Source organism: Lagopus muta, chromosome Z (genome assembly GCF_023343835.1).
Source record: "Lagopus muta isolate bLagMut1 chromosome Z, bLagMut1 primary, whole genome shotgun sequence".
Taxonomy (NCBI): domain Eukaryota; kingdom Metazoa; phylum Chordata; class Aves; order Galliformes; family Phasianidae; genus Lagopus; species Lagopus muta.
In genome coordinates this window covers 11112598-11124689 of record NC_064472.1, presented here as the reverse complement: position 1 = coordinate 11124689, position 12092 = coordinate 11112598, and the positions used below count along the sequence as shown (strand labels likewise).

Here is a 12092-nt window from a genome sequence, read left to right as displayed (position 1 = left end):
TTTTCCTATATTTCTCGCCTTAAGGTTGTGCCACATATATTTCTGTGCCCTGGCCCATGTGCTTCTCCAACTCCACTGCAGCTGTGATAAAGAAGTAGTACATGTGCTTATGTTTTCCATCATCTCCTTCACATGCTTATATGTCTTGTAGTCTCAAAGAGCGAGTTCATCTGGCTTGTCAACAACATAGTCATTTAGCAGAGAATAATGTTGTCTGAAAAATCGATGTTTTCTGTAGCAAAGATAGCTGATGCTGTTTGCAGGGAAGATGAGAATACATGACAATATCTGATATCTATATGTAGTGTAGAAAATAGTTCGGTAATTTCATTTCATGACAAACTCTTGTGGCCATCATTTACAGTAAAAATCATGAGCTTTGCTCAGTCCATGCTGCAGATTCTTTTGCTTTGTATAGAATTGCATTGCTGTCAGGATCTGTTCGTTACAAAAGGCATCCTGCAGACTGTTGCACAATCAAAGTTGAGTTGCACACAGCAACACTCTGACAGTGGGCTGTCCCTCCAGAGGCTGCTGTCCAGCCAGATAGCATATAAAGACTTTAAGCTTCTTTTATAGGACAGTTAATTTAAATGCCTCACTAATTGTTTTTCTAGAATGACTACCCACTGTTGTTTCCTAAAATAATGGTCAAAAGAAACTATAAGCAAAATCTCCTTGTCCTTTTTGAAATACTGGAGTTATGTTTTGTAGGACTAGTTTTGAGTAGCGTGGAATGTAACAAGAAGCAAAAAAATACAGCACAGCTGCAACTAAGGGAGAATATTAGGCAACTTCAAAATCTACTTCTCAATAGATAACACCAGTGATTGGCAAAGTTTCAAAGCTTTTCAGAAGGACTTAACTGTGAGATTTGTTTAGGGGTTAATTGCTTTGTGCCCTCTAAATCCTTCACAACTGCTATCAGGTCTATTTTGAAAAATTACCTCCAGGTGTTCCTGAACTGAAATGTACTACTAAACTTGCAGTACTGAGATTGAGAAAACAATAGCCACAGTGTTTTACTTCATGATTATGGGTCTAAGTTTTATAATGCCAAGAATGTGAAGGCAGTTTATTGTACTGCATACGTGATCTGTGCATGGATGTGATACAATTTGTTCATTCAAGTACCAAAGTGAAGTCCGTGGACTATTTGATTTGTTGCACAACAGTGAAAATTCCATGTTCACACAAATGGCTCTTACTATGCTCTTCTGTTTGCACACTTTGTACATATGCTTCTGGAATGCAGTTCAGTTTTGTCATTCACAGCTTTGAACACGCCCAAACTCAAAGCTGGCCTTTCACAGAATGGGTTGGGTTGGAAGGAACCTTAAAGATCATCTCGTTCCAACTTTTTTGCCATAGCTGTTCTTCTAACAAGTGTCTACTCTTTTTTTAAAATCCCTTCAAACCCAACTGTTTTTTCAGTGGATACCATTTTTGCCTGGGGAAAATTTTTACCTCCCATCTAAAAAGTTCAGTATTAGGGCTGAAGCTTCTTGGAGTGGTAGAAGTGCTTTCTGAGTTGAGTAAGTGAAATTAAGATGTGTGAAAATATTTGGTAGAGCAGAGTTGAAAGTAGTTTTCTATGCCAGTTTTTGTCCTTGTTGTTGTTGTAATTTCCATGGAAATAAATAGGTGTCATTATTTTCAGAGGGACCCATGTATCCTTACAGTGCTTTCTAGTTCAACTTGCTCAAGATTTAAAAAAAGTTAAGAAAAATCAACTGCCTACGGATATCTATTGTATTCTGTCTAATCATAGAAGTGGTAATAATGTTTTTAGAGTGACATAGAAAATCAAAGATGACTTGAATATTCAATAGAATAATAAGGTTTAGGAAGCATAAAATGTCATTTTAGGCAAATGCAAGCTAGTTTATGTAGCATTTGCCAGTCCAGCTTTCTTTTTCTATCTCATTTTCCAGACCAGCTGAAAACCTTGAAATAACGTAATAAAACTGCACACAATGTTCCTTTCTTTCCATGGCTTTATTGAAGCACCACTGTGTTTTTAAGATGACAGCTTCTAAGAAAATGTGTGTGCATCTATACAAGCATATAAATTCTTTTCAACTTTGTAACTGAATTGTATATCGTCCTGATGGGAAAGAAAAATGCATGTATGGCTTCTTTAAATATATGTACTCATCCTTGAATTTACCAGATTTTGAAACTACAATATAAATTCATGTAACTTCCATACTAAAAATTTTGTTTGTGTGACTTAAGTTTCTTGATGCCAGTGATCAACAAATGTTTTATGAGAATGTACAGCCTCAAAGCAGTATTTCTGGTAAGGTTTATAGCTGTTTTGAAGTTAACTACAGCAGCTGAAATGACATTAAAATTTATTGGAGCAAAAGAGGAGTTCTCTTGCTTAATTTGCATTTGTAGCAGCATCATATCATGATTTTGAAAGGGTCAGAGTTGTATTTCTGTGAACTCCATTGTTTACAACTAGTGCGAAGGCAGCTTACTATTCCACTTATGTTTTTCGTAGCATAAAACAGGACTTTGATCCCTGAGACTTTGGTCCCTGCACTGGACCAAACAGCTTTCTGTTTATTGAAGTCCCCAAAAAAAGAGGAGAGCCATGTGCAACCACACTGCAGGCAAGATGGCCATGCTGCCGTGTAGCTGCTGCCATGTCACATACTCTAAAGCTTGAATGCCTCAGCAAAAAGAATGTTAGCAGAAGCATAGGGCTGCAATCCCTCTAATCCTCTCTTCTAGATGAAACCAGTTCTCATTCTGAACTAATGCTGTTGAGATAGATGGCTTTAGAGGTCCCTTCCGACTGAACTATCCTATTCTAAAATCAACTCTTATCTATGAATGGTGGAAACTCAATGTATTGAGTTGCTGCATAGATCTAGTCATGTCTGAAGGCTGCACCACTTTTTTAAGTATCATATACCTGAAATGTTAGGGTGCTATCCATAGAAACTAAGGGTTTCTGTCTGTTTCTATGAAATAACCCTGATATGCATGGAAGACTTCTCTTCTTGTTTTGAAGGCTTTTTTCAGTGATGTCTGACCATAACCTTCCCCTTCGTATCTACACACCATGCTCAGTTTTTCTAAGAAGAATTACCTCTGATAATAGCTTTGGATTTCTTACTATTAGATTTAGTAGTCTGTTTTTTTTTCCTGTGTTTATTTATGTATGTGAATTGTTTAATTTTGGAGAGAAATGTGTTTTTGTATGCTGCAAAGTCGCTTAAGGCAAGCCAGCCATAATGCTAGTGTGAAATTCTAGGATGTATGCTTTAATTGTCTTATAAGGGAACATTGCATAGAGGATCAGAAGAAAATGCTGCATAGAGGAATATTTTAATGGTTTTTCAAGCAGCATTGTATCTGAGTTTCTCTTCTTTTCTTCTGGATAGACTCCCATGCTGATTACTGGGAGATGTGAGAAAAGGAAAAGCTTAGTTCTTAAATATATCACAAAATACATAACATTTACCTCTGACATGTAGTAATAGTGCTACTAAGCCCATTTCTTCCCAGGAGAGGGATGAAACTCACAGAAATATTACCTTAACATCTGCATATAAATTGCTATGAATAAATGGCACAGTTAACACAGTGAGCAAACATGATTTCTTCAATCATGTTTATCCCAGACATTTGTCTGGGTTTGCAGCACAGGACCAACATCAAATTATTGCAGAACTCCTCTGGTGCATGCTCTTCTTTAGGTTTGCACTGGGATAATGCAGTATTTTGCTTCTGGTTTCTTTCTCTTCGATGAGCAGGAGTTTGTGTGACTGAAACTGCTAAAAAATATCCTAAACTGTACATATGGAATCTCTCTCCATTATAGTGATTTGCCTCTTATCTGCTGTGCATCAGTTATTTAGAAAACAGATTTTCTCCTTTGTATTATGATGTTGTTGTTTTAGGTCAAGATTTGAATCATTTTTAAAACTTTTAAAAAGCAGAACTGAGCATTAGCAATCATAGGGTTAACAGAGGTGAAACGTTCTGGTTTGTTTTCTGTGTAATTGCCTGTTCCAAGAGAACAAAGTAAAGAACAGTAATAATCCACATGCTGTGAATAGCCTCCTGCTGCCTTGTTGTCTCTGCTCTGTGAGAAATCCAAAAAAAACATTCACAGCTCTTTAAATTCAACTGATTTCAGGGATATAAGAATCTTTCTGAGAGTGACAACTCACTGAGATAAGTTCCTTCTAGTATGTACCTTTAGCTAACTGATTCACTGGAGCTCTGCATAACTCCCTTTTAGCTTGACTGAAGGACACATGTACCTGATTTAGCTCAGTTGTCAGCAGAACTGACTTCTACTCCTGAAAACATCTCACGGCTCTTTCTGTATTCTGGGATGTGGTGTGTAGACAGTGTCCTCCTCATGCTGGAGGGCTTCTGCAGTTTGTCCCTGGCCTACAGGGATTACTCTTCCAATTTTGTCTCTTACAGGGGTGCGTCGCCAGATTGCCCACTGCATGCGGAAGGGAGGTGGAGCGATCAAGAACTCCTTCTGTGACCCAGCCACACAGCCAAATGGACGACAGAAGAAGTGCTATGAAAAGGATTGTCCACCAAGGTACCATTACTTTGAAGGCCCTTGTAATCTTAAATAAGAGTCATTTAAAAGAATATATTGGTTCTAATACCAGATCAGTGTGGCATCTACAGCCTACCGTAAAGACAGCTTCCAAGCGTTCTACAGCAGAGGTGTCAGAAACCCAGTAGTGGTCAAATTAAGAGTGAACTAATTAACCACAGTAAGCATTTTGATAGTAGCCTGTGGCTGAAAAGAAGGCACAGATTTGCTAGAAGGCATCAGTGATGCAGAGTACATGTGTACTCTGCATTTTTTGCTATAGTCAGTATTTATTTTAGTTTTTTTTCTTTATGTACTGACATGTCCTACATTTGTCTTTTACTGTCTTTGGAAATCCTTTATCATGATGTCCACAATGGTATAGGATCATAGAATGGCTTGGGTTGGAAGGGATCTGAAACCAACCCGTTCCAACCTCCCTAAAAGGAGTTGTCCCAGTCTGTACATGTATCTGGGATTGTCCCAACCCAAATGCAATACCTTGCACTTAGTCTTGTTGAACCTCACTAGGTTTCTGTGGCACACTGCTTAAGTTTGTCCAGGTCCCTTTGCATGACATATACAATTGTTATACAAGTCTTTACCTAGTAACTCCAGTTAACTCAGGATCAAAGTCATTGCAGTTATTCCCTTAAAGTATTTCATGCTGTATTTGTCAGCAGCAATTTTCATGAAGCTTTATTGTAGCAAACTGTGTTGGTTTTATTAATCATTTCCAAATATCTTCACAAGATTGTGTGATATTTCCTTTGGGAATTACATCTTTCCAGATGCAACCTCAATAAATGACTTTTAAAAGTATGAACCACGAACATCTCATAATTCTCCATAGATTGCAAGGAAATACAAATAGACAATAGATCAAACTTAGCAACTAGTTGACCACGTGAGAGCCAAACCTACCTGTTAGTGTGAGTGTGGATGCTTTGTATTTTTAACATGTATACACTTGATATTTATTCCAAAATTTCAAATGAGCTCAAGTTACCCCATTCGTTCAAAGCAGTTGCATTATTTAGGGACCTTCATGAAGGTGGGATAGGAGAATTTTTCCAGCATTACACAGATTATGGAATTATACTGCATGTGAAGTAGGCAGAAAAGCTCTTGTTCATTGCCCATCTGAATCATGTTTCTCAAACTTATCATGCTCTGCAGACAAAAGGGCCAGTTACATTTCTGAGCACTGCAAAATATGGACAATTATGCTAACTTCAGTGCAGAAAACCTATATAATGTATACTTCTAGATCTACTTATTTATTTTTATCTTAACAGAAGTATGACTATAATAGTTTGATTAAGGAACTCCTGGATCACGCCCCTATTCTGATTTTCAGCAGACCTATGCCTGCATGCTTAAAGAAGAGCAGGCAAAGCAAGCATAAATCATCTCTCTTTCTAATATGCTTCCAGTTTCCAAATGCATTTAACTCAAGGCATTTCTAGAGAAATATATCTCCACAGTAATATCTTAGACTGGCACTGCAACCCTGTAAAACTTCATTCTTGCACAACTTCCGTGGCAAGAAGTTCCACAGTTTTAATGCCTACTCATTTTAATAGTTGGACTTTATGATCTTGGAAGCCTTTTCCAACCAAAATGATTTTGTTCTATGAATCTGTGATTTTATTTATTTTGAATCTGGCTTTCACTGGCTTCTGTTGGTGGTTACTTGCTCTTTCACTGGAAGAGCTGACAGGACAGAGTGGGTTTTTATTCACCCTTCTCAGGCCATTCACTCAGTAGATCTGGTCTCTGATCCAGGCTGTAGTCCCAGCATGGGGTTTAGCTGGTATTTACTTCTTCATGACATACATGCCATCTTGAACCCAGGCAGATGAGTTATACATCTCTGTCTGAAAAGCAAGAAGGCTCTCAAGGTAGTTCAGTTAGGTGGTTCCAAAGAAAACCTGAATGGTAGAGAATGATGTGACAGTCCTGCGCAGTACAATATAGCATAACTGAGAATTCAGGTGAAGCTACTACAGAACAAGGTGGCTAAATTATGTGCTAGAGGTGAGGACAGTGTAACTGAACATGGCATGGCTGGGAACTTTTGTTAGTGCTGTAGCCACAGGACTGGAACTGCTAGATGATACCATTGCTTCCCAAGAGCAAATCAGTATCTTTGTGGGAACATTCCATGTGATACAACAAGGATGTTCTCTTGCACAATGCTGCTCTAACCTGTGATATCTTATTGATAATACACACGCTGCTGTGTCACTAGCTACTAGACCCTAACTCAACATCAGATAATGTATCAAATAGTATCTACAGGCAAAGAATAACATTATAGTAATGCTTGTAACTCGCACAGACCAGATTTTATCTTATTAATTCTTTTCAGGAAGTTAATTATAAACTATTTAAATGACAGGCTTCTGTAAAATCCAGGTCTTAATGTGATTATTGTTTTGTTTTGTTTTTTTGTTTTGTTTTGTTTTTCCCCCACTTCCTACTAAAAGAATCTGGAACAATGCAAGTATTTTAAATATTGCAATAAGTATGTGCCACGTATTGGGTAAGAACAAAATAAAGATGGCTGAACAGTTGAGAGTTAAAAAGTTTAAAACAGCTGCTCATGTGAAACTTCAGGGATTCTGCCTAGCAGGAGTGACTGTGTGTTTTCCACAATGTGCTACGGAATATGTTTTCCTGCCACACAATTCTTTGGTAGGCAGGGATTTTGCTCCACAGGTATTCATGATAAAAATTGACAGACAGTACTTGGAGAGAGAGATTCTAACTTCTCAAGCTCTGAATAGAATGTTTTCTCCCACCATGAAGATAATTGCCTTAAGACTATTTAACTTGACGACATGTATGAGAAGAGGAATGGTAAATAGATTTTGATGAAGTATTTGGGATCTCCTGCAGGGTCCAGATTTATCTGTTGTTACTGTATTGTCCTCTTTCAGAGCAGTTAAGCAACACAATAAGAACAAAACATCCTGTTCTTATTATTATAAACAGACCAAAAATCAGTGCCCTGTTAGTATCTGCTGTGCCTGGTGTTCTACAAAACATATAGTGCAAGAAGTGTCTTTCTTTAAGTTTGACTGAATATTCGACCCCATAGGCATGAAGATAGCAAACATAGATTACAAAGTCTCAACAAGACTTATAACCTTATTCAGTAAGCATCATCTGTGCATAGACAGAAAAAGCTGTTGGGCTCTGCTTTAACTATTACAGACTCAAGTTCCTCTTATGTGCATATCCTTCATTTTTTGGGTGCATTGTCAGGTGCTTCTTGTTGGACTGTGGAAAAGCTTGAGTGCTTCCAGCTGCAACTGAAAGTCAACTGAAGTTGCATTTTCACTATGCAGTGAATACTCTGTAGTTTGAGAGCCCCAGAAAAATTTGTTCCCACGCAGATTAGTTCTCTAAATCTTACAGTTTGTTAGTTAACAGTCTTTCTGTGCTGTGCCATGCATGCCGATGGTGATAAAACAGTCCTGTTGCTTTGTGGGGACAAGGAGAGGCATTTTAAAGAACTTCCCAGTTGCTGTAATGGTGAATGCCATGGGAAATGGCATTCAGAGGTAGGGACAAGGGGTAGGTAAAGCCCATCAGGTTTCAGTTTCTGCCAATTCATCTCAGATTCTCTTCACAATCAGCACAGCTGTATATGGTTTTCTTCCCCACATCCTTTTCTATGCCAAGCATCTTTTAATGTGATTTTTAAAAAAATCCTTCTTTATAACATGCCTAAAGCTAAGTCTGTCTGGGAGTGCCCTTCATTGTCCAACTCAAAGCTGGAAAGTCTGTCAGCATGGCCATCTCAATTTAGAAGCTGTTTATGTGGGCACTGCGTCAGTTCTACATGTTCAACAGTTGTCTCCAATTTCAGTCATGTCTCTGCAATGTGGAGACAGTAGAAGCTCCTACAGGACTGCTGTCTTGTCACTTGGGTGCTACTACTCTGTGGCCCAGGACTTGCTTTGAGTTATCCTGTAACAGAACAGATGAGTGGATGTTAATGTTCCACCCTCCTTAATTTGCCTTTCTTCCACATCCGCTGAAACTCTGAAGTTCAGAAGTCCTCATGATAGGGTGTTTATGACGTATGTATATGAAGTAGAATCAAAGTAAGAATTATACACCCCTGAGAACTCCACTTACGGATGAGAATAAGCTTTCAGTAAAAAAAAATAAATGTTGGGATAGTGTGTAGTGAAAATTATCTCATCAGTACAGTCTATTACCTGTGTTGAATGAGGAAATACTCAATAGAAAAAGTTACATGACTAAATGTAGATGAAGATTGGCATGAAGGTGGAATAAGATAGTCTTGATTCTGGATTTTATTAACTTCAGAACACTTTTTTAATTTCATGACTTATTTAGAAAAATGTTTCATGTGCATTAGCTTGTTACCAGTGCACGACTGCTACTTGTCAAGGTAGATTTTGTAGCGAAGTGATAATTCATTATTTAGAGTTCAGTACTCAAACCTGCAAACTGCTGGCCTCTTACTCAGAGCCATGTGAAAATTATGGAGGGAGCCAACTCTGTAACTAGAAATATCTGATCTGGTGCCATTAAAATTAATAGGGCAATTTGCATACTTGAGATTGCATTTTTGGAGGCACTATTTACAAGACACCTAAGATGATAAAGAGAATTGGAAGGAAGATGCAAGAGATGAAAACAGCCCTGAAATTACTTGGTTCAGGTTACAATAACATATTTTTATCTCCTTTATTGCCACATTCATCTGAGGTGTACTTGTTTTTTTCTTTTTAACTGATTATTTTTCCTTGGTTATTTGCAGAAGCCCAAAATAGAAAGAGGCACTCTAAAAAAAGGCAAGAGACTAGGATAAATAATGCACTCTTTTTATTATAGCAGTATCCAGAGGGCTCACACAGGTTTATGGCAGTGGGCTGTCATTCCACAGCATTTTGGAAAACAATCTGTGCTTCAGAGGGCTTACAGTGTAATTTAAAAGGAAACGAAATATGTTTTCATAACTGAAGAGAAGAAGGAAGATGTAGGCTCCCCAGAGTAAACTAGAAGATTGCAAAAGAGAGCTGTGTGCATGGCTTGATTGCTCTGAGTCCTTATATTTTTTTTCTTAATGATTATGCTTATCACTGCCTTCCAAATCAGTGACGTTTGTTTGTTTGTTTATTTTGCAATTGAAGAATAAATTTATCAAGGAAAATGGAAACTGTGGAGGAAGGGGAGAAAAGGGCTTGTTGGCAAACAAAACAAGCCAGAAATGCATTGAGATTGGAAATTGTGACTGAGCCAGATGAATGCTACAAACAGTACAAACCTGCTGTGGAACTTCGATGTTTTCATTAGTATGGAATTAGTTTGCTCAAAGTTCATTTAGCTAAAAAAGAAAAAAAAAAAGTGCAAAATTGTAATGTTGGTTTTAATTCAAAAACAATTTTTTCTAGACAGAAAGTCATTTTCTAAGTACATACATTATGTTTTTTGGTGTTTTTTGCTTTGGTTGGTTTGGTGGGGTTTTTTTGTTGTGTGTGTAAAGCTTTGTCATCATGACCTGCTTTAAAACTCAGGAACAAGAAGCAATAGTACCTTGGAGCATTTTTTGACTTCAGAGTTCACAACTGGGCTGGATTTCTTATACTGCAGCTTGGAGCTATTTTCTTGCCTATGGTAAACTAAACCAAATTACTTGGAAAACATTGCACTAGAGAAAACATTTATCTTTCACTTAGTGAAGGATTGTACAGTTTGCTCTGGAAGACCATCTGTGATCCGGAGAGGCAAATATAAGGGGCTAATTTTTCCATTTTGGAGGAACAAAGTACAAATTCTAATTTGTTAATTCTTTCTGTATTAAGGTAACAATAAGCAGATATTAAGATAAAAAAGATTGCTGAGCTGCCCAGCAGTTACTGAAATCTGGGTGTGAAAGGCTATCCTTAATACACTAGTGATGGGTTATTGTTGCAATGTTTCTTACATTTCTGTTTGTCAGATGGTGGGCAGGTGAATGGCAGAAATGTTCAACAACATGTGGCCCGACAGGACAGAAGAAGCGAGCTGTACTTTGCATCCAAACAGTGGGATCTGATGAGCAGGCATTGGCTGTCACAGAATGCCAGCACCTGCTTAAACCAAAGACCCATTTGTCATGCAACAGAGATGTCTTGTGCCCATCCGACTGGACAGTGAGCAACTGGACTGAGGTAAGTTTGTGTCAGCTGTGACATTAAAAGTTTGCTTTTTTATTTTTTCTGGGTTTTTTTGTGCTTGAGCTTTTTTTTTTATTTTCTTTTTTTCTGAAGTGATCTATCATACTTAACAAAAAAAGACCAATGAGCATTTTTGCTGTGATAATTCAGTATATTGTGCAGCTAATTCACTGGCAGCTGATGACCTGCAGAATGTGAGGTCATCAAATTAATGACTGCAGTATAGTAAAATTGTTTAAATATACTGGAACTTATTCTGCAATATAAGTTACTGTTAATATGGAATACTCATTTGTCGTGCTTTTTCGTAATTAATCCATGGAGAGATCTCATTCTTCTTAGCATTCTTCAGATTATAGTGTTGGTATCTGCAGGTGCTTCACACCTAAGCTTTCCATTGAAGTTGATGAGAGTTATGGGACCACGGGATATTGAGCAGTCTGCTTCTCCATGAAAACTAAAAATGCACAAGGACACTTCGTAGGGGGGGAGAAGTAGGTTTTCAATCATGTAAAATTTTTAAATTGCTTTACTCTAATCAGTTCTGTTACATTGAAATTTGCTTATAGCTCACCTCACAACCGTGCAATATTGTCACATACACTGAGCTAAAGTTGATCTGATAATAAAAAAAATACATGCTCAACAAATCTTTTCCCCTTTAGGTGTCCATAAAATTAAAAATCACTGTATTTTTGCAAACTTTCAAGAATTCTTTTTAAAAAATTTTTCCTTTTCCTAATTTGATTTCCTTTTTTTTTTTTTTCTTTTTTTTTTTCTTTTTTTTTTCTTTTTTTTTTCTTTTTTTTTTTTTTAAGGAACTAAACAAATGAGCTTGATAGTAGATACAGATAATGAACTGGTTGAATTTTGTGACAGTACTAATACAATTTATACTGCTCACAAGCCATCATCACTAAATGTTGATTGTTTTGTAAATTGGGTGGCCATCATTTTTTAACTATGTGTGGAACAAAAATACACTTGTGAGTATATGGCCTACTTATACAGAATGGCAATTTACTTACAAAAATATCATGCTGCTATTGAATGCAGCAGTTGCTCACTTGTCATTGGTTTTTATTTGCATGTTTCTAACAAAAATAAATTTCTTCACCTCAATAAATTGGAGTGAGAGCATAGGTCAGACTTTCTCCACCAGAAATGGTAGCAATGTCCAGATATTAATAAAAGGAAAAAAAACCTTAGGTGATAAATGTGTGAAAGAGAAAACTTCCTTTTTCTCCTAGTTTATCTGGTTGTTAAAAGACCATTCTATACATTAGAAAATGAAAATACCTAATTGGGCA

At 37.2% G+C, this 12092-nt stretch overlaps 1 protein-coding gene across 2 annotated transcripts in view; it reads left to right on the top strand.

The window, feature by feature from the left end:
- The window catches only part of ADAMTS12 (ADAM metallopeptidase with thrombospondin type 1 motif 12), a 173067-nt gene that overhangs the window by 139720 nt on the left and 21255 nt on the right, over positions 1–12092 (top strand). For both annotated transcript variants that reach the window (XM_048931975.1, XM_048931974.1), the window contains exons 17-18: positions 4453–4579; positions 10566–10776. In XM_048931975.1, coding sequence (XP_048787932.1) covers positions 4453–4579; positions 10566–10776 — 338 coding nt within the window. The remainder of the gene's footprint in view (positions 1–4452; positions 4580–10565; positions 10777–12092) is intronic.